General features: G+C 40.9%; 1 protein-coding gene across 4 annotated transcripts in view; it reads left to right on the plus strand.

Annotated features, from left to right (window-relative positions):
• The window catches only part of IL17REL (interleukin 17 receptor E like), an 83,878-nt gene that overhangs the window by 46,902 nt on the left and 10,730 nt on the right, over nucleotides 1-26,246 (plus strand). For 3 of the 4 annotated variants that reach the window (XM_048836830.2, XM_048836834.2, XM_048836835.2), the window contains 10 exons: nucleotides 503-612; nucleotides 2,573-2,687; nucleotides 10,673-10,717; nucleotides 13,781-13,920; nucleotides 14,120-14,191; nucleotides 15,137-15,191; nucleotides 17,222-17,385; nucleotides 19,617-19,664; nucleotides 21,341-21,398; nucleotides 21,769-21,914. In XM_048836830.2, the coding sequence (XP_048692787.1) occupies nucleotides 503-612; nucleotides 2,573-2,687; nucleotides 10,673-10,717; nucleotides 13,781-13,920; nucleotides 14,120-14,191; nucleotides 15,137-15,191; nucleotides 17,222-17,385; nucleotides 19,617-19,664; nucleotides 21,341-21,398; nucleotides 21,769-21,914 (953 nt within the window). The remainder of the gene's footprint in view (nucleotides 1-502; nucleotides 613-2,572; nucleotides 2,688-10,672; nucleotides 10,718-13,780; nucleotides 13,921-14,119; nucleotides 14,192-15,136; nucleotides 15,192-17,221; nucleotides 17,386-19,616; nucleotides 19,665-21,340; nucleotides 21,399-21,768; nucleotides 21,915-26,246) is intronic. The other variant, XM_048836831.2, reaches the window with a different exon arrangement.

Consider the following 26,246-nt stretch of genomic DNA (forward strand, 5'->3'; position numbering starts at 1 on the left):
ATGCTAATTCTCTTAATATTCCAGGCTGTATATTGTCAAGTCTGGCAGATTCATAAATATAAGTTTTTCCACAGGTCCTAGTTGCTGAGATGTATTTTCTTTATTTTTCTTAGTGAAGCATGTATAAAAAAGGAGTTCAGTATCATAGCTATTTTTGAGGTATTGTTAATCTAATATCCCTCCTCTTTTATTAATGCATTTATTTAGGTACCACTCCTGCAAAATCTTGTGATTAACAAAGTTAATGGGACTACTCATCTGCTTAAAGTTAAGCATGTGCATAAGGGTTTGCAGGATCAATGCTTTAATCTCTAGCAATAGTTATACCCTATGAAAATAAGAACATATATATGTATGACCTTATTTTGACATTCAGAAAAATCTCTGTATCTTGCACATGGAAGGAAACCTATGAATGCACTGCAAGTTTTGTAGTTTAGTTTATGTTTTGTTAAGATGTTGGAGGATCATCCTTTTAAAACATATTTAAAATTAATTTCAGAAAATATTCGTGGTCTCGAAATCTGTTCTCTGTCAGTGGACACGCAGCAGTCTCAGTGTGTGAATGTGAGATTTTCTAGAAAAACAAGCAACAAGCTTGGTGGAAGGAAGGTAGGTTCCCTCTTTTTGATTTGCTTAGCATAAAAATATTGTGAGCCTTTGGAGGAAAAAAAACAAGAATACATTTAATGCCTCTCTTTTCTTCATCCCACCACTGACTTTGCCAAAGTGTGTACGTGATGATTATACTTCTATTATGTTACCTGAAAACCTGCTGATAGGAGAATATAACTCAAATTGCATCACTTCTTTATGACATATAGACTCTGTAGTGGGGTGGTCACTCCGCTTCTGCCCGGAGGGCTTAAAAGCAGCCCTAAGGGAGGACTGTGGCTGGGGAAGGCTGAATGGAGAAGCAGCCTCAGCTGTGGCCATGCCCCAATCAGGGCCCAGCTGGTTCTTAGAAGAGGGCAGTGGGCCAGGAACAGACAGTCTCTCTCTAGAGGGAGAAGGGCCTGGCTGCTGGGAAGCTGAACAGAGTACCTGAGGGGAGCAGGGCTGAGGAATAGGGCTGGGGAGCTCCCGCCCGGAAAAGCCCCAGGCTGCGGCCTTGTCAAAGGCCAGAAAGGTGCAAGGGCGCAGCCCAGGGTAGGCAGAGGGAGTCGGTCCAACCCCCCCCTTGCCTGGGATGATTGGCTTATACAGACTGCAGTTGGCTCCAGTGAAAGGGGGCTAGATGGTGACTGGCAGTAGCCACTGAGGTGAGGTGGGGATAGTGGGTGGGTGGGGAGACCCAGAAAGCGGGTGTACTACCGGTGGCAGGGCCCAAGGACAAGGGGCACCGGGTCCAGGAGGGACACAAGGGGGCCAGCGGCAGCGAGGCACCAGCCTGCAGAGGGTGCTCCAGGTCAAAAGAGCTAATTCCCAGGATGACCGAGAGGAGGTGCCACAGGGGTGAGTCTCGCCGATTACAGACTTCCTTCTTTACCACCTTTAATACTTGCTTCATTTGTCCTTTTGCAAGAGCTAGTGTGCTTTATAGAGCCTAGTTTTCAAACCAGCCTCAACATGACCTTTCATTTTGTGCCTGTGTGTGCTGTTTTGAACCTGCACTTGCTTATGGACCACGTCATTTAGACAGCTAAGTATGTGTGTATTCACTACTTACCTTAGGTGGTCAGGTGGTGGTAATTTTAACTGCAAAATATATCGCAGGGGCAGACTAAATCCAGAATTAGTGTCTTTGAAAAATCTGACCTAGTATGTGGGAAAACAAGATGTTTTTTTTTATTTTAATGACTGATAGATTATAGCTTTTTATTAATATCTCAAGCATGTTGTTTTTTGTGCTTGTGTATATGTTATGAAAGGACCATATTGCCTCATGATGGGTGAAATGAGGTCTCTTTGATCAGGTTAGTGTTTTGCCTCTATCGCTGTAATATTATCCTGTGATCAAATGTACCCTAGTGCAGCATTCAGTTGGCCATGAACTGCCTGTAACATTGAAATTGAGGTAAATTTCATGTGCACTTCCCAGCAGCTTGTCTTGGCTTACATCCAGTAAACAGAACTGGTGACCTCAGTTGATCCTTACTTCCCTCAATTCCATGCCACAGACTGAAAATGAATAATTCCTGGATGAAATTAATGTAATTATTGTAAATTATTACCTCTAATACACATGTAAGAGACTCTGAAATCTGAGAAACAACTGATGACCTTTTAGAGACCTCATCTTTGGGAATCCTTTGGGAAAAGGTCAGATTTCACATTGGAATTTGTTCTGCCAGCAATGACTTGTACCAGATCTATGTATCCAATGTCAAAATCTAGCTGAGTTTGGATCAGAAATTCAGAAACTCTTGGAAATCCCTTCTGAAAATGTCTGAGAAGAATGTAAAAACAAACAAACAAACAAACAATCATATGATCTCTAAGAATGTATAGTGGTGTTGTAAACAGAAGCCCGTTTGAGCAAAAGTGACTCATTGCTTAGACCTGTGATGTCATGTACCTTGTGTTCTGGAAGTTATGGAAAAACTTGATTTTAAATACATGTTTTAAACAGGTGCATGTGCAGTTTAATTGCTTTGAAGTCAATGTAGCACAACACATCTATGTGACCATGAAAACAATACCAAATTACTGTGAAGTCCAGTTGAGTCAGCAGTACTATGTTGAAGGTAGGAAACGATCTTTAAAGTGATGTATCAGAAAAATAACAATGACTAAGGCCAGACCTTCTGCTGGTATAAGTCAGCCTAGTCTCATCTGAGTCAGTGTGCCTGGGATGATTTACAACAGCTGAGGATCCGTTCGGCCGTTATTTTAATGATTTTGTTAGGTGTGCGCAAAATGGAGTCTCAAGGTTCACACACAAGTGTGTTTGCGAAACTGCAACCACAAATGTATCTGCAAGAAATGCAATTGTGCTAGTTAAATTGTCTTTGAATGTGCAAGTGTCAGGGGGTAGCCATGTTAGTCTGCAGCCACAACAGATGCTGAAGAAGTGGTTTTTACCCATGAAAGCTTATGCCCAAGTAAATCTGTTTGTCTTTAGGGTGCCACTGGACTCCTTGTTTTTGAATTTGCAGTTACCCTATTTCAAGTTCAGTCCTGAGGGGGCTGTTACACAACTGCTCTGCACCTTGACCTGGGACTCTGGTACCTTTTGAAAGTTTGGCTCAAAGAGTAATTTTTTACATTAGATGTAAACAGTTTCGAACAAATATATTCAAAGATTAGAATAAGCCCTTTTGGGAGATTGTACGTAGAAATTCAGAAAAAATGCACAGGGCTTTCTAGGGAAGCTTTTTGTTTTCAATTAGTGTTCTGATCTACTACTTGTTTCTTTGTATACAGGTTGATGATAACAGTTCTAAACTATTTAAAGCACAGTGCATGACACTTGTCTATAAAACTGGTTAAATGACATTTCACAGATTTTTATTATATCCTGTTACGTGTTGCCATAAATTAGCGCTGTTGATTAATGGCAGTTAACTCATGCAATTGACTTAAAAAAAAATTAATCGCAATTAAAAAAAACTAATCTCGATTAATCGCAGTTTTAATCGCACTCTTAAACGATAAAATACCAATCGAAATTTATTAACTATTTTTGGAAGTTTTTCTACATTCTCAAATATATTGATTTAAATTACAACACAGAATACAAAGTGTACAGTGCTCACTTTATATTTTAATTTCAAATATTTGCACTGTAAAAATGATAAACAAAAGAAATAGTATTTTTCATGCCACCTCATACAAGTACCATAATGCAATCTCTTTATTGTGAAAGTGCAATTTACAAATGTAGATTTTTTTTTGTTACATAACGGCACTCAAAAACAAAACAATACAAAACTTTAGAGCCTACAAATCCTGTTATTCTGCCAATTGCTAAGACAAACAAGTTTGTTTACATTGACACGGGAGATAATGCTGCCGGCTTCTTATTTATAATGTCACCTGAAAGTGAGAACAGGCGTTCACATGGCACTTTTGTAGCGGCAGTGCAAGGTGTTTACGTGCCAGATATGCTAAACATTCGCATACCTCTTCAAGCTTTGGCTACCATTCCAGGGGACATGTTTTCATGTTGATGATGCTCATTAGAAAAAAATGCGTTAATTAAATTTTGACTGAACTCCTTGGGGGAGAATAATATGTCTCCTGCTCTGTGTTTTACCCGCATTCTGCCATTCTTATTAGAGCAGTCTCGGATGATGACCGAGCACATGCTGATCGGTTTAAGAACACTTTCACTGCAGATTTGACAAAACGCAAAGAAGGTACCAATGTGCGATTTCTAAAGATAGCTACAGCACTTGACCCAAGGTTTAAGAATCTGAAGTGCCTTCCGAAATTTGAAAGGGACTAGGTGTGGCGCATGCTATCAGAAGTCTTAAAAGAGCAACATTCTCATGCGGAAACTACAGAACCTGAACCATCAAAAAAGAAAATCAACCTTTTGCTGGTGGCATCTGACTCAGATGATGAAAGTGAACATGTGTCGGTCTGCACTGCTTCGGATTATTATCAAGCAGAACCCATCTTCAGCATGGATGCATGTCCTCTGGAATGACGAAGGGACATCTGAATCTTTAGTCAGGGCCGGCCCACAACATTTTTGGCACCTGAGGCAGGGAGCTCAAATGATGCCCCCATGACCCCTTGCTTGGGCCAAAACTTTGAAAGGTCTCAGTTCTGCCTTCTTCCTGTTCTACTGCTCTCATGGTGTTATGCCAATAAATTAAAAACCAGCAGGATCTTATTAAAGGGGAAAAGGCAAAATACCACATTTATTGTGAATACAGAAAGAATCATAGTAAGCAGTTAGTTATAGCTATAACATTCCATTCAATTTCATATTTATTCACACATTCATTCACACACACACACACAGGTTCTGCAAGGTTGTTATCATAGTTACCAGCCTTAGAGTTGCTCATGCCAAGCCACTGCCCAGGTGGCCTGGACATGAGGAGGGAGCAGGGCCTTGTCAGATGCTCATCTGATGCTCCTGGAAGTTGGTTTGCAGAATCAGACCCCCCAAAGTTCTCACTTTCTAGAGTCTATTTTTATAGGAATTTCTTCCTATGCCAGTCTGTGGGAATTGCTTGATCATGCTGTTGCTGAATCAGTCAGCAGATAGCACATTCCTGACGGCTCCGTGCTGCTAGATGTTATCTTGTTCTTTGGTGCTCCCATTCTTGAGGCTGTTGGGTGGATTCCAGTCTGCCCTCCCGGGTTTGGGGGTCCTCTGGTTATTTCCACTTGATGCCTTCTTCAGCCGATGGACACGGGATTCTTAGGCTGGCACCTCCCTGATCATTCAGTTATTATCCACACCAAGCATCCATCCACATTCATCCTCTATCTCTATTTTAATCACAATTGTTAATACAACAAAAGGGTGGGAAGTCTCTGGGTGCTGTTTCTGTTGTTACAGAGTATTGCTTTGAGTCTCTCTCTCTCTGTGAATTGCTCTGAGAACAGACTCTGTCCTAGAATGTACTAACGCAATCAGCAGCTTGCAAGTTTCACACATAGAGGGAGAGAAACAGTACCAAAAACCAAGAGACCTCTTAATTAGTAATACCCTGGAATTTAAACTCTGGGGAATCAAACTCATTTGTGATTTTAATACAGAACTTCTTTAATATGATCCAACAATGGTACTGCTCTGCTACCTACCCCAATAAAGGAGAACTAACAACTTAAAATGCCTTGTTCAAAACTTTTAAGTAACACTTAACTTTCAAACGCCTGAACAGCAAATGTAACTTTTCTTGTCTGTATAGCAAACACTGGCATTTTTATCTGTTTTAATAATCGAAGTGGTGCTTTCTGTGCCTTCTTGGTTGCAAAGATTTGAACTGCTTCCAGAAGGTCCACAGTCTGGGCCAGCTCATGCCTATTGAGATGGTTGCAAGGCCAACCAGCCTCTCCTGTGTCATTGTGGAGCGTAGATGTGTTTTTATTAACTTCAGTTTGGAGAAGCTGCGTTCTCCACTGGCAACTGTTACAGGAAGTATTAGAAGTATGCACAGAGCAACAAAAACATTTGGAAAGAGGACGGTCATCTTATTTGTGCACATATATTCCAGAACAGCCTTTGGAGTTGATCCTGTTGAAATGTATCTCAAAAGGGCTTTCAGTTCGTCACCTAAATCACTCGCATCAATATCACGCATGTCATCATGTGTCAACACTGTCTCTAGTGCCCTGCATTGCTGGTGTAGGTCTTCTTCAGGTATAGTGAGGAGTTTTGGAATATCATACAACATCCCAAATATACTGCTGTGTTCCTCGAGCTGCATGAAACGTCCTTCAACTGACTGTATTGCACAATCTAGCACCTGGTTAAAGAATTCAACTTTGAATTGTTGTTTGGGGTCTCTTATGGGATTATCCTGTGCCTCGTAATCAAAATGTCTTCTTCTTTGGTGCCTCTTGTATTCTTGAATAGGTGGAAAAATAGCTTCTGTGCACTCTTCAGAATGTTTTGAAATCCCTCATCTGACCGGTAAGACTGTAGGTCTAACTTTGCTTTGTCCAGTTGTTCCATTGCTCCAGATATATCAAGGTCAACACCTTGGAGTCTGTTGCTTACAACACTTATTTCAAACAGTATGTCATGCCACAACACTAAGCCACATAGAAATTTGAAGTTACGTATGTTTCTGGTGATTCCATTTCCCTCTGCCGCTGTTCTCCCAGGAACAGTTCCTGTTATAGCATTATCCTCCCTAATAGCAACTATGGCATCATCTATCTTCCCAATTTGGTGTGTGTTAGGCTTTATCGCCTCCACTCAACTTTCCCATCGTGTGGCATTCAGTGGTTTCAGTGTCAGAGGGGATGTTCCCAGATGTTGTTGCTTCAAAATTTGCCATCGATGAATTGATGCAGAGAATACATAGATGCTTTGAATTACATTAAAAAATTCAGCAGCATCACTAGAAGCTGATGCTGCATCACTGACCACCAAGTTAAATGAAGGAGAACTGCATGGGACAAAAAAAAAGTCGAGGGTTTAACTCTCAGATCCTCTGTCCTTTCCTTTCATTTTGGCACCGTTATCATAGCCCTGACCTCTCATGTTAGCCATCGCAATTCCTGTATCTTCCAGCTTTTTAAGAAGCACATTTGTCATACCAGCTCCTGTAGTATCGTCAATGTCAATAAATTCTAGAAAATACTCTCTGACAGTCACCATTGCAGGGACATTTTCACTAGGTTCTGTTACAAAATGCACCATTAAAGTAATTTGTTCCGTATGGTTGATGTCAGGTGTGCAGTCCAGAATAACAGAGAAATATTGTGCTGACTTCAGATCTGCCACAATCTTCAGTTTGACTTTTGTTGCCAGTAACTGTATGATCTCATTTTGAATTGTTTTTCCAATGTAGTGGTGTGTGTGTACATTTCTTGGGTGGTGACTCTTCTTAGATGCTCCTGGAGTACAGCATCAAACTCAGCCATTAGCTCCACAATTTTAAGGACGTTTCCATTGTTTGGCACATACAGCTGATCTGAAGTGCCACGCAGTGCTAGGTTTTGGTAGCAAGCATTCTCACAATGGCAATGAGCCTTTTCAAAACATTTTGCCAGTAAAGAAACTCTGATGCAATCTTCTCTTGATGCTGATCATCTATGGTGGCCTTTAATGTTAGTCTCATCTCAAGCTCTTTCCACCTATGGAATGCTCTCTAGTGATTTTTGCTGCCTTCTTATGGCATGCCAGATTTCTAGCCAGATTTTTTCCAGTCCCTTGTTCCTGTAGAACCCAATGTTTCTGGAACGTTAGACTGGAAGAGTTTGCAACAAAAACAGTATGCAGCATTCTGGGTTTTTTGAGTACATAAGCCATGGCCTCTCCACTTTGTCACCATTGGGGATTTCACACCAGTAATGTGTTGGATGGAAACTTCTATTTTATTGTCTTTGGGGAACATGAAGTTTTTCACTTGCTGTGGCTCATTCTGTACAAGGAAGTCCCTCAGGTTACTGCTCAAGTGGGTCCACAATCCTGGATCATCTAGACTTAAGGAACTAAATGCAGCAGCAGCTGTTTCTTGCACCTCCACCACACTCTCTTCTCTGATCTACACTTTTCTTCAGGAATGTGCATGGTTACATCCTTCTGAGATGGAGATATGGATGCTGCAGTAGCTGCCAGGTCACCTGTACTATCTGGAAGATCAGTCATCTCCTCACCACTCCCAGCCTCAGTGAGGATGTAAGGCTCACCATGAACATTTGTGTCTATGTCTCTCAGGAGAGCTCCTTCCTGCTTAGATAGAAAAGTTTCCTTTGCTTTTTCTTTTTCTGAATGCTGCCCCAGAGGGGCATTTTCTTCTTTCACTCATGACAGCTGTTCTGTGCCAGCTAGAGTGGCTCTCAACACTCAGTTGAAGGGGACAAATAAGCAGGCTGGTGGCAGGTCCTGAGTGAGGGAAGATGTCAGCGTCTTAAGGACCTAACTGGCTCCTACTACTTCAGTTGACTGCCTGTTCTCCTCAAGTGGGTTCAGGGAAGCAGCAGGAAACAGGAACTCCCTGAGAAGCTGGTGTTAATCAGTCCAGGCTCCTGGGGGTGCTAGAGAGGTATATAAAAGGCTCCTCCTCCTCTCTCTCCTTGCAGCTCCTGCTGCTTTGTTATTCTCTCTTCTTTTCTCCTGCCTGCCTGTTATGTCTCTTGTGCCCTCCTCCAGCACAGCACTCCACCATCTCTGTGCATCTAGAGCAGAGAGAATGCATACACACCAGCAGCAGACACAATTTTCTACACTCTGGGTCCTAGTGGCGCCCCTCCACAGTCTGGCATCTGAGGCGGCTGCCTCATGGTAAGGCCAGCCCTGTCTTTAGCGCATCTGGCATGTAAATATCTTGCAACGCCTGCTACAACAGTGCCATGCAAACATCTGTTCTCACTTTCAGGTGACATTGTAAACAAGAAGTGGGCAGCATTATCTCCTGCAAATGTAAACAAACTTGTTTGTCTGAGTGATTGGCTGGAGAAGAAGTAGGACTGAGTGGACTTGTAGGCTCTAAAGTTTTACTTTGTTTTGTTTTTGAATGCAGTTATTTTTTGTACATAATTCTACATTTGTAAGTTCAACTTTCACAATAGAGATTGCACTACAGTATGTGCGTGAGGTGAACTGAAAAATAGTATGTCTTGTTTTTTACAAATTGGTAATAAAAAATAAATATAAAGTGAGCATTGTACGCTTTGTATTCTGTATTGAAATAAATATATTTCAAAATGCAGAAAACCTTCAAAAATATTTAAATAAATGGTATTCCGTTATGAGCTATCAGTGCAATTAATCATGTAATTAATCACAATTTTTTTAATCGCTTGACAGCCCTACCATAAATATAAAACCTTGATGTTTAGCAAACATTTCAATTTCATGTTACATTACCTCACTTTTTATTGCATGAGAAATATAGTGTGTAACATCAAATTGGACTTTCTAAAAACCTGCTTTTCATTTATACCACATTACATGGAAGAAGGAACAAAGATATACACTGGAAAATTGCTCCTGGCATTGTATGGGGAAAAAGAAAACAAAAGCCTGCTCCAGTATTGATTTAGCCAAAAAAGTTAAGTCTAGATGTATAGAGTTAGTTAAGTGCATGTTTAAATCAATCCTTAACATGCTGTCAGAAATTAGTCCTATCTGCCAGGGTCTAAATCAGGGGTGGCCAACCTCAGTCTGAGAAGGAGCCAGAATTTACAAATGTACATTGATGAAAAGCCACAGTAATATGTCAGCATCCCCCTGCCCCCATCAGCTCCCAGCACCTCCTGCCCACTGGCAGCCTTGCTGATCAGTGCCTCCCCATTCCTCCCCACACCTCCTGATCAGTTCTTTTGTGGCATGCAGAAGGCTCTGGGGGGTGGGAGGAGCAAGGGCATGGTAAGCTCAGGGGAGGGGACAGGAAGGAGTGGAGTGGGGGCAGGTCCTGTGGCAGAGTCAGGGGTTGAGCAGTGAGCACCCCCCGGCACACTGGAAAGTTGGCGCCTGTAGCTCCAGTCCCGGAGTCGGTGCCTATACAAGGAGCCGCATATTAACTTCTGAAGAGCTGCATGTGGCTCAGGGTCTAAATTGACCTTTATGTTGGGCAAACTTCCTAGGAAGTTTCATTTCTCATAACAATAAACCTAAGAGGAAAGCAGCATGAAAAATGTTCACAAACATTTGTATAAGATAAATTATGTTGGGAAACTAGGGAGGAATGTCTTAAATTAATTGCAGGTAACAATGGATAAAGAAATGTGGTGTAACAGCCCAGATTGCAAATTTGTTTAAGGTTCTCATGAACATTTGTAGTGAGAGAGAGAGAGCCCAAACTGGCGAGAACTTCCTTAATACTAGTGTGAAGTGATCAGTGCGTGAGAAGGAAGGAAGCACTTTCTATGTGCCATTATCTTCTATGACTTTTTGTACTGGACATACATGTTCTGCCTTCAAAAACAAACCAACAAACAGAACAGGGGGATGATCCTCAAGTGCATTAGAGCAATTTCCTTCTAGGAGGTGCTCAGGACTATGGTGATGAAAGCCCCATAAATACCAGATAGATTTCTTATAGGTATATAGTTATCTCAACACTGCTGAAAACTCTTGTTCTATATTTTGCAGATTGCAGGAACAATGATGTGGGAAAACATATTCCAGTCTGTTTTGGTGAGCTGAGCGTCACTGGACATAAAACACATGCATCACATTGTCATTGTGCTTGTACAGTTGCATACAGTCAAGCAATCAAGATGGATAAATATTTTACAGCTGCCAAATATTCCAATGGACCATTCCCTGTTATGTCTATACCTGTATATCTATAATATTTTCTGCATTTCCAACTGTTATCAACAAAAATTATACAATTGGTAGAGCATGGGGTATTCTGCCAAATGTAAGGGTTTGGGCACATTGACTTGGAAACTGTAGATAAAGTGGGGTTAACACTTTGTTTAATATTAAATCTTACACACACAGGTTTGGCCTCCAGGTATACACTCAGGGACCTCTGCTGCAGACTTTAACTAGCATGGGAGTATTCCTACTGACATCAGTTAAATTTATAGTGACTATTGCTGGAGTGTACAGACTACAGGAAAGGTTCCTTTCTATTTAAAGGGATATGGCCAATTTAAAAAATCATGCTGAATATTTTTCTACCTACTATTCTTACAAGTAACACTTAGGATGGTTATAACTGGAAGAGCTTAGAGGAAAACCCAGCATTTTCGGTGATTTTGCAGTTTGAACATTTGACAGAACTTTGTATACAGCTAGGTTCACAATTTCCTCTATATTGTCAATCAGTCAGTTTCTCCTGTTGTTGGTGTGGGTCTTTCACACAGCAACAGGGGAAAGAAACACATTTTAAAAAATGAGCACCCGCAACTCCCCGTAAAGTCTTATGGTAGATCCACACGACAAGGGATCTCTTGCATATTTATCTACTACAGTTAGTATATTAAATTGTTCTATACTTTCAGCGTGGTTAATGCATGTTTATAAAATAACTATTTCCTACATGGCATAACCCTGTGTCAAGTGCTATATGATCATGTAAACAAAGAACTTACCATATAATGCCATTACCAACAAAAAGGGGGGCAAGAGTTTAGCATATGCTTGCTCCTTAAAGGGCAATGGAAAGTTAATCATGTGTGCACAGTGAATAAAGTTTAATGAAAATCACATGTGCCAACAATACCCATTTGCTTCAAAGTGTAATTTTAAAGAGAGAGGGCTTCAAGGGGCAGTGTCAAGGCTGATAGCCTTAAAAAACAACCCTATTGAGGATAGACCTGTTTTTTAAATTTTTATCCTTTGACGTGTGTCTATTAATTTCCACCTCCATAGCCCTCCATCACCACCAAAAAGTTTTATGTTCCCCTCAGAGACATGCAGTATTTTCACTAGGTGGTCAGCTTCTTGTAGAATGTATAGTGGACAATGTGGAGTTTATCAATACCATTCTTTAAATGAATGAATGGACACAAATGATTGGAAGACCAAAGCTCCAACTTTACGCTGAACAATGTAACACAATGAATAATTAAAAGCAGCAGGTAGGATGTCCTTGTTAAATTCTAATATACCTGGTTCCTGATGCAACCAACAAAGTCCCTATGCCCCAACTATAGCTAAGCAAAATTTGGAATGTCTGTCCAGCCAGAAAGCCAGACATTTCAACATTTGTTTTTGTCCTTGTGAACAAATAAATTTTGTTTGCAGAACAGAAATTCTGAAAAACTGATCTGAAACTATCAAAACTGTTTCATTTTGATATTTTTGATCAAAAGAAAACATTATTTACATTCCCAAAATTGAAATGTTTTGTGTTAGTTTATTGAACTGAAGAAGCATATAGTGGCGCATTGCCTCATGGCAGTCGTTGTTTGGGAGCCTGATGCCTCATTCTTTCCTATGGGCAAGGCTCCCTGGCTATCCCTCCCATGATGCACCTAGAGTCCTGTGACTCCTCTGATGTACCAGGCAGCTCAGTCAGAGAGAAATCTGCATTGCATTATGGGAGATGAATTCTTCTGGGGAGCCCAGCCCATAAGAGAGATAACTCTCATAAGGCAGTGTGCTGATACGAAAATGTAGTTCAATGTTTTGTTGAACTGATTTGAAACTAAATGTTTCAGGTCAGTTCAACAAAACAAAATATTCTGATTTGGGTCCAACTGACCCAAATCAAAATATTTCATTTATATTTTCCTGACAATTTTTTGTAGTAATTTTCTCATGGGAAAATTTGGATTTTGTGAAAACTGCATTTTTGCCTAATTGTTGCCTAATTTTTCAGCTCTAGTGCCAAACTACAAGCTGCAAAGGTTCTACAGAGGAATCTAAGCCCTATTTCAGTTGATAGACTGTACTATCATCCAAGAAATCAGACAAGCACATTCTAGTGCCAGAGCTGAGCCATTGTGCAAAATCCTCATCCCTCAAGCCATGTAGCAGATTGATGCTGCTACAACAAATATTTCTTTTCTCAATGATGTGTGCAGCTTTGACAAAGACCACAAGAAGTATACATAGGAGTTGTTATTCAAAGACATTTTTAGACTGAGTATCGGGAAAAAGTTACTTGTGCCACCACTCTGCTCACTATGCTCCCACTCATATGCTAATATTTGCAAATATATATTAAAAAAACCCAGACTTCTGTGCATCTTGGACCATAGTTGCAAGGGCTGGGAAGATTCCTAGTTAGACCACCATAGAGGACCCCACAGCTAGACTGAAATTAACTTACCCAACAGCCAGCTATCCTGGCCCGTGGAGGCTTGGCAATAAAAGATTTTGTTCAGAAAGTAAAACATGCTTTTGGTCTAAGAGAAAGCTGCACATCTTTTTTAAATTTAATATTTTCTAGCCATAATCAGTTTCGGGAGAGACAGGCAGGGGGAATAACCCATGACTAGATTCTTCAAGTTCTAGAATTTACAGATGGAAACACTGTTAAGGGACAGTAACAGCTATCTTGGCCTGATAACTGTTAGTTTAATTTTTTTTTTAACTAACACTGGATGGCTCTGAACTTCAATCTCATGAAAATCATTAAGTAGCATAAAAGAAGAGCATATTTGTGAGGACTTAAATATACATTGAATGAAATCAAATGTATCAATATGAGGGGGAATAAACACAAAAAATCAGTGATTGACAACGTAACTAGGAACCTATGTATAATAATTTAATGTGTTTATTTTGTTCTTATCTCAGCTGGGAAGTTGGATTATAATGTGGACAGGGCGAGGAAAACCATATCTGTGAATGTATCAGACTTTCTTCAAGACCAAGACTATTATGTTCGTTTATGTCACAAATGGTTTACCTGTGAAGACGTGGGGTCATTTGCTTCGGTGAGTAAGAATTTATTACAGGCTGGGAGTATTTTCTCGTTTGAATTTAGTGGGACTACTCTGAGTAATGAGTAACATGAGTAATGTTACTCGTATTTATGTGTTTGTACGATCTGGCCTAATCTTTTTATATGTAGTTTCATTGAAAGCCAGCTACTGCATAGAAGATGGTGAGTCCAGTAATTCTATTTAATTTCAGATAAAAAGGAAGGAGTCTTTGAAGTCAACTTCTTTGCAATATTCCCAGTTACTGCCTTGTCTCTGCATTGAGGTAAAATATTTTGATAACCTTCAGCATCTATCTCAGCCTTAAATAAAGGCGATCACCAAAAGTGCATTATTCCTGCCAATCTCTTTACAGCAAATTCTGTAGTATGAATGGCCAGATTCTGAGCCAGGCTTAGCAAATCAGTGAGAAACTTAGAAACTTAGGTGCTTAGAAACTGCAGCGATTGGATTCTATGTCCGTGAGCCTGCAGACACTTATATTCATAGATTCCAAGGTCAGAAAGGACCACTGAGATCATTCTCATCTGACCTCCTGTATAACACGGGCCATAGAACTTTCCCCAGATAACTCCTATAGCAGGTCTTTTAGAAGAAACATCCAATCTTGATTTAATAATTGTAAGTGCTGAAGAATCCATCACTGCCCTTGGTAAATTGGCCAGTGGTTAATTATCCTCATGTTAACAATGTATGCCTTATTTCCAGTCTGCAATTGCATAGTTTCAGCTTGTGCACATGCTTAAATAATGAAGCCAGTGGAACTACGCACATGCATATGTGTTCGCAGGATCAGGATATAAGTGTTCAATTGGTTATCAGTAAAAAGGTCTAGGGTCTGTCCTAAACTCATTGAAATCAATGGCAAAACACCCATTGCCTTAAACGTGAGTAGGCTTGGGACCCAAAATTTATAAATCAACAGTGTTACATATTAGAAATGATATTGTGTCACTTCAGGAATTTAAAAGAGTTTGCTACTAATAAAACTTAAATTGGAATGTCAAGTAAATTAAATGAAAATCCAAACATAGACATTCAATTATGGAAAATATGAAAGAAAACCAGAATAATCCAACAGCTATTGTGACACATCTTTGGCTGGGATGTTTTGATGTGTTCTGACTTTGAATATGTGGGTTGAACTGCCTCAAAAATAGCAGATTTGAGAATATAATTGACTAGCTAATGGCAATTCTTTGGGTTGCAGGGTTGGTCGGCGATCCCAGATGCAAGGAGGACACAACTTTGCCCTTTTAAAAATGGCAAGTAGATTGTAATTATTGCATGGCAGAGTATTATTAGTCAGTTCCTGACATGTACCATCTCCTTAAATGTGCTTGTACATAAAATGACACTGCTTGGATTGCTCCATTTTAAGCAGTGACAGTTTTTATTTGTAATATAGAAAATAATTTTTAAAATGAGGTATTACTATGTATATTTTTCGTCCTATTTTTTTCTAATAGGCCAAATTGTGCTCTCAGTTCACGCCATCATAAATGCTAAGTTACTCTATTGATATCAAAATTGTGTAAATGGGAGCAGAATTTGGCTCTACTAATATAATTTTTGTTTCCTAATTCAAGCACAAGGAGGCCAGAATGAAACAGCTTGGAGCTCAGCTTTGGGAAGGGTTCATGAAGAAAGTTGGCTTTAAGGAAGTATTTGAAGGCAGGGGCCTGGCAGACAAGAAGGAGGAGGCTGTTGCAAATGTAAAGGGTGGATAAAGGAAGAGGACGAACTGAGTGTGGGAGGAGTTAATAGGGAGGAGCAGAGGAAACCTGAGTGGGAGTAGGAGATGATGTGAAGGAAAACGTGTAGCGGTTTAAAGCATGTAGAGCTTGAATCTGGTGCATTAACAAATAGGAAGCCGATAATAAATGTAAAATTATTTGCAGACTGTGAGCCTGATTGCAAACCTCTTCCTTGGGTGAGCAGTTACTCACACAGGTGCTTCCACTGAAGTCACAATCTGGCTTGCGGGAGTGGTAACAACTGAAAATGAAATAGGTTTTTATTATTTTGTGTGGTGAAGGGTTTCTGACCTGCAGGAAATTCTCATACTTCAACATACGCTTTTATCTCAAACCAGGACAAAAAGTCAGAATACCAAAACTCTTGGCAGAACAAACAGTTCTGAAAGGTTTTGATTAGGAAATATCAAAATTTTTTTGTTCTGAGTCAATTCAGCATTAAACTGTGTACTCCTCAGGCACTGCTGGGGGAAGGGATAGCTCAGTGGTTTGAGCATTGGCCTGCTAAACCCAGGGTTGTGAGTGCAATCCTTGAGGGGGCCATTTAGGGATCTGGGGCAAAAATTGAGGATTGGCCCTGCTTTGAGCAGGGGGTTGGACTAGATGACCTCCTGAGGTCCCTTCCAACCCTGATATTCTATGATTCATGGGAAGTTGTAGTTCAGATACCTCATGCCCCCTATTGTCCCCTATAGGCTGGGCTTCTCAGCTAGATCATAGAATCATAGAATATCAGGGTTGGAAGGGACCTCAGGAGGTCATCTAGTCCAACCCGCTGCTCAAAGCAGGACCAATCCCCAATTGTAGATCACATCTCCCATGATGCTGGTCATGCTTGTGTTCACTTTTTTGTGAACATTCAAAGGACCTAGTTTTACTGATGTACCTACTTGCAGAAATATATTTTCCTCTTATTAGGTATTAGACAAATCCAAATTTCCAAGTTGCTTACATGAATATTTGCAGAATTACAATTTTAAATTTGCATGCTGGAAATTCTTCCACATTCATCCAATCAGGGAACAAAACCAATCGCAAATAATTAAGACAGCTCCAGTTTTCAACAGTGAGTGTTCAGTACACTGTTTGCAAACCAGAAAGCACGCACACCTTCCCCCTCCCCCGAAAATAAGTTGAATAAATCTGTGAAATTGCAGTCTGCTTGTGATGCTCAGGGAAGAGAAAAAGAAGCTAATTATGCAGATCAGTTTACTTGTGTGAATTATTCACTTATCTCTAATCATTATTCAGAGCCCTAGAACTCCACCTCTGAGTTTATTTGCTCTCTATAGAGTGAGTCTAATTTACCACTACCATGTCCTCTTACATAGTCATTTACAGTTAAAGTGCGTGAAAAAGTCTTCCATTCTGATTGAGCCAAGGTTGCATGGGTGGAAATGATTACCCAAGGGGCCAGGGAAAGGAGAAGCTGGTCCTTAGGTTTTATTTTAAGTGCTGATGCATGAATTTTTTTTGTTTCAATACCATTTAGATTCATTTAATTGATCTCAAAAAATGCTTCTACTGTTTGTGCATAGATACAAAGGCACTGTGGGATAACATTGTATATAATTCAGCCACACAAACACTGGCCTGGAAACCAGCCTGTCCCGTGCACGTCACTGTTAACCTATGCAGGTTAACACAGTCGAATGACCAATGTGTAGATCTACAAAACGCATCAACTACAGCTCCAGAGAAAGTAAGCATTATTTAGTGTCATTAGGACTGTAAGACTAAGGGTGATATCCTAAATCCAATGCATAACATAAGTAGCTAGGATATGGAATAAGGGCAGTTGCAAATACTTGTTTCTGTTCTATCTACACAGGTTCTTATACAGCAGCCAGTTTGTTATTGTATAATAACAGCATGAGTTATTCAGAGAACTGAATACATGCTGTTGATAAAATGGTTCATGGCAGAAATTCTTGTGAACCTAGAAATTTTTGCTGAAAACAATTTTTTTTGTTTCCTAAAATAACTGTGGCTTGATTTTCATGTACAGCAAAGCCCCTTTACACCACACTGAAAGTAAAAAAAAAAAAAAAAAAAAAAAAGAGTACTTGTGGCACCTTAGAGACTAACCAATTTATTTGAGCATAAGCTTTCGTGAGCTACAGCTCACTTAAGTAGCTCACGAAAGCTTATGCTCAAATAAATTGGTTAGTCTCTAAGGTGCCAAAAGTACTCCTTTTCTTTTTGCTAATACAGACTAACACGGCTGTTACTCTGAAACCTTCACACTGAAAGTGTTATGGCACCTTAGCATTTGTACCCACTTTAAGGTACAGTTGCACTCCCAGACTGGTGTAAAGAGCCTTAGTGTAAATAAGAATCAGTCTCCTTGAAATTGTGGGTGGCTTGATCCTTTCTGAAAAGTTATTTTCAGAACTAAGAGAATTTATAACTCAGCAGTGTTGCCAACTCTTGTGATTTAATCATGAGTCTTGTGATACTGAGTGCTTTTCCTAAAGCCCCAGATTCTGGATTCATATGGTTAGACAAGAATCTCAGCTTTCATTTTTTTAAAAAAAAGTAAGGTTCTATCTCTGATGGTTGTGGAGAAAAGATTGAAAATGTGACACCTAAAGACTGTAACACCAGAAGGCAAATAAAAAGAACCACAAATTCTTAATTTATAAGTCTCATAATTGTTAAGCCAATCGTATGATATCCTGGCCGGGTCGTTAGTGATTATTCAGCCTTTACAATTGTCCTGATGTCTAGCTTTTAATAAAGCCCTGATCCACAAACACATGCATGCTTAATGTCACACATGTCAGTGGTCCCAGTGGGACTTCTTGTGTGCTTACAGTACAAGTTTTTACAGAATAAAGGCCTAAGTTTGCTATGCTTGGCAATTGTCATGTAAAATTACCCAGCATTCAAACGGACAATGGATTTGCCACCAGAAGATAAATATTAAAATAAAAATGCCCTAGTGAATTTTGTATTTTCACTTAACGCTTTCCCCATTGTTGCTATTGGGCTAATTTTAGTGTTCAAACGCAGGGTGCGTTCCCCCCCCCACTTTTTTTTTTTCTCTTTCTCTTTTCTTTATAAAGGGATTTGAGCTGAGTTGTGGACATGGTCTGGGTACAGAAGTGCAGCCAATGACATTCTTCACATTGTCCTCAAACTGTCTACGGCATAGAAATCAAACTTAGGTCATGGCACTGCAAGCTGTTACCTGGGCACAAAGCCCTTACTACACGAGCACTTCCACTCGTTTCAATAGGATTACTTACATGAGTAAGGGTCACTCACTTGAATGAGTCTTTGAAAGATGTGGCCCCTTTTTAAAAAAAACTGAGGCCTCGATTCTGAAAAACAACCTTTTCTGGAAGGGTACTTAAGCGCATGCTGAACTTTAAGCATGTGTGAAGTCCTAACTGAAGTCAGCGGGACTTCAGCACATGCTTGAAACAACAAGAGCTGTGTAATCGGTTTGTTATTGAATTAAAGAAAGCAAGTCATGACCAAATCAATTAGGTTTAGATTCAATGGGTCATATTCTCGTGTTTGCACAAATCTCCCATTGACATCATAGGAATTCCTATTTAATTAAGAGGGTAGAGTATGACCCATTGTATAAAACATACTATAAAAAAATTAACTACATTTCACTTCAAAATTAATTAGTTGTTTGTAATGTGATTTGAAAATGAGACATGCTATACTCATGCTAGGTAACCAGATTAAATCCTGGTACCTTTGTATTCAGTGAAAACTCCCACTGAAGGTAGTGATTGGTCCATTATAATTAAATTGCTTTATGTGATTAACTGATTGACACATTTTAAAAAAAGAGAACACCTTCAGTTCCTTTTCTAATACATCAATTGTACAAGTGTTTGCAGCTCAGTGGTTTGTTCTTTCTGTTGATACTGGTTTGTAAAGCTGACTAATTCTGTGCACTCTCTTTTCAAGCAGGTAAAATATTCCCGTGTAGACACTCATCCAAGACTTTGCATGAAGGTAAATTGCTTTTTTTGTAGATTAACCATTTACACCATCCCTCCTCATTTTCAGGTATCAGCTACAAAAGTTGCATCATTAATCTTTTGGAAGAATACTCCTTACCATATAACCCATGAAAAGAAAATAGGAATAAGAAATATTAGAATATTAGAAATATTTAGAAATATTTAATATGAAATATTAGAATAGGAGGATGTTGTGTTAAGGAAGTCAATAAAATGTCAGATATGAAAAATGGCTCATATGGGACCATATTCTGGCATCAATTTTTTTATTTTAATGGGCTTTAAAGCTGATGGCATAACATGGCTAATAGAAATGTGCTTTTACAATACGGCAAATTTGAGAATGAGAAGATGTAGATAAAAAGCAATGTATATTGCCATTCATTTGTTCTGTTTTCCCTGCTGTTACAAAGAAGGACTTTAGTACCTATTCCTGCCACCAGAACTGAAATTAAAATTCAGGGCCTGATTCTCCATTGCAGTGTGTAGTTATGGACACCTGGGCAAAGTGGGTGTGCAGCTCTGTGCTTCTGTTTGGGTAGTATTTTATACAGACTTTACACAGATGTAAATCGCTAGGCAAGGTAGAAAGCTATGGAAAATCAAGCACACAGAATTCAAGACTCCTCTCATTCATGCTGGTGCAAACTGGAAGTAACCCTATGGGAATCAGTGGAAATACACCAATATCAAAGTAATGGAAGGGAGGTCAGAATCAGGTCCTCAAAGCCAGTATTCCAAGTGTTCAACTGCAGATGAGAGAAATAGCACTTGAGACACTGAAAAATACCAAAACTCCAGACTCGGTGTCTCTCCAACCCTCATAAGAATTTCATAGGTAAAGCTGAACCAAATTACATTAAATCATATGAATATTTGCCTAGTGTTCACCTGAGTCCACACCCAAGTGTGGCTTTGTTGGATTCTACATCCACACTGGAAAAGTTTCCAGTCCTAATAGTGGACCTGGTCTGACTTTTGAGTTTGCAGTGAAATACAAAATGAGGTGCGATTTGACATGTTTCCAGTATCATCATGAACATTTACCATATGCAGCTTTAATGTTTGATAGTATCAAGGCCATAAAATAGAATAATAAAACTAACAGCCAATAAAAGAAATATGACTCAAGATAAAAACAAAACAATATTCATTAAGGGGAAGAAATCAGGATAGTTACTGTTCCCTAAGAGATAGGAATGGTTACGGCACAGCTTTAAGCTGACAATACAAAAAAGCAGAATAGAACGTTTTATGCCCTCATGCTGCAAGCACTCAAGCATGTGTTTAACTTTATGTACTTGAGTAATGGTGAATTCTTTGAATACTTGTGCTATGCATCCCTGGACCAAATCATACTGCTGCTGTTCAGGCAAAATAGCCAATGAAGTCAGTATAGGGCTCCCTATTGTTGTTTTTAAAATGCTTTTAAGCAACGGATTTTTTAAGTCAGTGGGACTGCATAGGAACGTAAAGTTAAACACTTGCATAAATGTTTGCAGAATTTGGCCCTTAGTGAGTATCAGAGCTTGGAGCATAACGTGGGAGGTAAGCTGTGAATAATTCTTTTGCTGCTTTCTGGAATTCAGTGGCTGGCTTTAGCTGGATCTATAGCCACAAGTTCAAACTTCAAAATTCTGTTCTTCTAACAGCTTTCTTTATTTTCAGTTTACAACCAAGCAAGGCTCTTGGGTTCGATGCCCATTTGCTCAAGGGAATTTCCCAGGTAAATAACTTTATTTTATTAAATTAAAATGACACATTAATAATTATATTAAATTAAATTAACCACTAGACTACAACCTCTCTCATCGAGTAAAGCTTGTGGTCTTGTTATATCCTCTGAATTGCATCAATAATATTTAACAGTGCAGGTTTTCCATTTGTAAGCTCCCACAGTTAATCAAGTATTTGTAAAGATAAATAATAACCTGTTCAAAATCAAGATAGCCATTGATATAACAGTTGACGGTATTCAAGCTGATAATGGTTTTATTTTAGCACAGCATGGTATCTACTGTTATAGTATCTCATATGTCATTCATTGTGTGAGTGATTACATTTCAAAATAACAGCCTTTCTCCCCATTTTCAAAGCTTGGAAAATGAGAATTGCTGCCCGGGCAGAACAGATACAAGTCTCCTTCATGTCGCAAACCAAGGCAAAATTTTCAGTGCTGGTGTGTAACAAGGCACAGCTGTCTTCATGTGACTCTGTTGGGATACGCCACTCAGTCTCAGCGGTTGGTATGCGTTATTTATCAGAAGTTGCTATCAATAAGGCAGCTTCAACATGTTTAATTTGAATTTATTGCCATCCATAACTCTGATGCCTGGACAAAACTAGCAAAAGCCAGGCACACGCACTTTGGAACAATATCCATAGTTAAAGCATTTAGTCCTAGTTCTGATCTCACCCTGATGTAAGACAGGAGTAACCACTGAAATTAAGTGAGTCACACCAGTGGAAGTGACTTTTGAGTGCTTGACTTTGTAACTTGAATGTTCTTTTAATGTTTTGTTGTTGTACTATTATAAATATGTGCACTTCATAGGCCCAATTCATTACCACTGGTGCAGGGATGTTCCAGAGCTATACCTCCCTGTGCCAGCTTGATTTGCTGTGCTGCAGGCAGTTTACACAAGACAGGGCCATACAGTGGATCCCACGTCTGACCTCCTTTGAGGTTTCTGATAGGGAGGGCAGCTTTATGCTCTGCTGGGCTTTTCATAGGACACCTGAGGGAATAGACTGCTTTGTGGATGCAGTACCACTGTACAGCCTATCCTTGAACTCCATGGACACAGCTGGCTATTTTTGACCCTTATTTTCTTGAAGAATTAGCAAGCACTGTGGGCCTCATTCTCACTTACACTAAGACATCTTTACACCAGTGTAAAGGAACGTTAAAATGGACATATATTATCCCCCCCCAAACACCCTAGTTAAGGCCCCTTTCTTTGCCAGTTTGGTGTAAAGATGCCTTAGTGTCACTGAGAAACATGCACTGCATGTTATACAAGTACAATGAGAGAATTGCGGGAATATCCTCAAGCCAACAGTATTTTTATAGAGCTGGTTGTAACTCAGAATTTCTGTTCTGTGGGAAATTCCGACATTTTGAAAAATGCTTTTGTTCTGATTTGGAATGGAAATGAGACGTTTTGAAATTTCTTGCAGGAAGGAAATTCTGAACAGTTTCATTTAGAAACAACATTCAGTTTTTGATGAATTGGCATTTTCCAATGGAAAAACCATTTTTGTTGGAAAATTCCTGACTACCTATACTTGTTAACATGTTACACTCAGTTATTGTGGCTGCAAGCCATTGTTTATGGTTATGGAAATAATAGCTTGTGGTTAATTCATCAGCAGACTAGGGGAATATGCTTGCAGTCTTCTGACAGGCACTCCATGTAGTTTACTCATATTCCTATTAGGCTAGAGCGCTCAATGCGTGTTTCTAAACCTACTCTGTGTGGAATGCCTAGTTTCACATTCGTATTTGGCTATATTCAAATAGGAAAATATTCTCTTTATCAGTGAATTTTCTGTTATCTAAAGTCCATTATTTTATTATTATTACTAAGGCACCTATCTTGGTAGCTAAGCATTGATCCTGGATGCACTTGGCCATATATGTATTCATTTCTGCATTGCTATGGGGAAACTGTTAGCGATCCCTATATTTAAATTTCCATTGTAAAGGATTCTTGCAACCTTTTTTTGAGACGCTCTCATGGCCTTCCTTTCTAGCAGGCCTTTGTTGTTCTGCAGGGAGAATGCCCTTGGCTAGCAAAGTGCCTCTTCCTGTCCCATGGCATTCTGATCAGCTTTTGCTGAGATTAAAAATTGCTGTTTCTCCTCTCCTCTCCCTTACATTCCTCAGGAAGTTTTGGCAGCATATCAAAATAATAATTATACACAAACATTCTATGGCTGGCCTCATGTTGCTACCAGCACAGCATCAGCAGCAGACACTGTCCTGGGAGCTCATAGAGCAGATGTTTTGGGTGGGGGAGAGGAGAGAGCTGGTCTGGTCTGGTCTGGGGGCACCACATGGGGCAGGAATCAGGCTGGACTTCTCTGGGACCCAGAGGCGTATCTTTGCCCCTCGGGCAACCCACATTGGGCTTGAGCACCCCCAACTCCTCAGGAGGATGGAGGAGAGAGAAGAAGAGAGTGAGGCTGGGTTCCCTGAACCCAGCACCTGGGCCCAGGAGAAGAAAGGAGAGCAGCAGAATACGGACCCTGGACTTCAGAAAAGCAGACTTTGACTCCCTCAGGGAACTGATGGGCAGGATCCCCTGGGAGAATAACATGAGGGGGAAAGGAGTCCAGGAGAGCTGGCTATATTTTAAAGAATCCTTATTGAGGTTACAGGGACAAACCATCCCGATGCGTAGAAAAACTAGTAAATACGGCAGACGACCAGCTTGGCTTAACAGTGAAATCCTTGCTGATCTTTCAGCAGATGGTGCAGTAGGACTGCTAACTGTCATCGAACCACCACTTCCGCTGCCACTCTGCTTTCCTGCTCTTGTCTCGATAGCGAATTTCTCCATGTTTTGTCTCATGGGCTCCCACTTCCACTGCAACTCTACTCTCCTGAATCCATCTCGCAGGTCATCAGCCACTGCTTCCACTTCCACTCTGCTCTCTGGCTCTCCTGGTGGTCTCGCAGGGCCGCTTCCGCTGCAACTATGCTCGCTGCTCTTGTCTCGCCATAAAACGGCAAGTGTGCAGCCCGCTCAGCTGTTGTGTCCTGGCAGCAGACGGTGCAGTAGGTCTGCAATCCATCGTCACTGAACGACCGCTTCCGCTGCCACTCTGCTCTCCTGCAGACGCCATACCACGGCAAGCATGGAGCCCGCTCAGATCACCTCGACAGTTATGAGCATTGTAAACACCTTGGGCATTATCATGCAGTATATGCAGAACCAGAGCCTGCAAAAACAGACGAGGAGGTGATGGCAGCGCGGTGACGAGAGTGATGAGGACAAGGACACAGACTTCTCGGGCCCAGGCAATTTGGCCATCCTGGTGGCAATGGGGCAGGCTCATGCTGTGGAATGCAGATTGTGGGCCCTGTGAAACAAGCACAGACTGGTGGGACCGCATAGTGTTGCAAGTCTGGGATGATTCCCAGTGGCTGCAAAACTTTCGCATGCGTAAGGGTACTTTCATGGAACTTTGACTTGCTTTCCCCTGCCCTGAAGCTCAAGAATACCAAGATGAGAGCAGCCCTCATAGCTCACAAGTGAGTGGCAATAGCCCTCTGGAAGCTTGCAACAGCTACCGGTCAGTCGGGAATCAATTTGGAGTGGGCAAATTTACTGTGGGGGCTGCTGTGATCCAAGTTGCCAACGCAATCACTGAGCTGCTGCTACCAAGGGTAGTGACTCTGGGAAATGTGTGGGTTATAGTGGATGGCTTTGCTGCAATGGGATTCCCTAACTGTGGTGGGGCGATAGACGGAACACACATCCCTGTCTTGGGACTGGAACACCAAGGCAGCCAGTACATAAACCAAAAGGGGTACTTTTCAATGGTGCTGCAAGCACTGGTGAATCACCAGGGACCTTTCACCAACATCAATGTGAGATGACCAGGAAAGGTGCATGATGCTCGCATCTTCAGGAACTCTGGTCTGTTTCAAAAGCTGCAGGAAGGGATTTACTTTCCAGACCAGAAAATAACCGTTGGGGATGTTGAAATGCCAATAGTTATTCTTGGGGACCCAGCCTACCCCTTAATGCCATGGCTCATGAAGCCGTACGCAGGCAGCCTGGACAGTAGTCAGGAGCTGTTCAACTACAGGCTGAGCAAGTGCAGAATGGTGGTAGAATGTGCATTTGGACGTTTAAAGGCGCACTGGCGCAGTTTACTGACTCGCTTAGACCTCAGCGAAACCAATATTCCCACTGTTATTACTGCTTGCTGTGCGCTCCACAATATCTGAGAGTAAGGGGGGAGACATTTATGGTGGGGTGGAAGTTGAGGTAAATCACCTGGCTGCTGATTACACGCAGCCAGACACCAGGGCAGTTAGAGCACAGCAGGGCGCCCTGCGCATCAGAGAAGCTTTGAAAACCAGTTTCATGGCTGACCAGGCTACAGTGTGACAGTTCTGTTTGTTTCTCCTTGAGGAAAACCCACCCCCTGGGTTCCATCTACTTCTCTGTAAGCCAACCACCCTTCCCTCCCTACTTCAATCACCGCTTCCAGAGACAATAAAGTCATTGCATGAATTTGAAACATTCTTAATTTGTCACATAAATAGGGGGATAACTGCCGAGGTAGCCCGGGAGGGGTGAGGGAAGCACCAGGTGGGGTAGGGGAGGAGGGAAGGACAAGGCCACACAGCACTTCAAAACTTATTGAATGCCAGCCTTCTGTTGCTTGGGCAGTCCTATGGGGTGGAGTGGTTGGGTGCCCAGAGGCCCCGCCATGTTCTTGGGTGTCTGGGTGAGGAGGCAATGGTACTTGGGGAGGAGGGCGGTTGATTACACAGGGGCTGCAGTGGCAGTCTGTGCCTTTCCTGCACATCAACCATATGCCAGAGCATATCAGT

Source organism: Caretta caretta, chromosome 1, assembly GCF_965140235.1.
Source record: "Caretta caretta isolate rCarCar2 chromosome 1, rCarCar1.hap1, whole genome shotgun sequence".
NCBI lineage: Eukaryota > Metazoa > Chordata > Testudines > Cheloniidae > Caretta > Caretta caretta.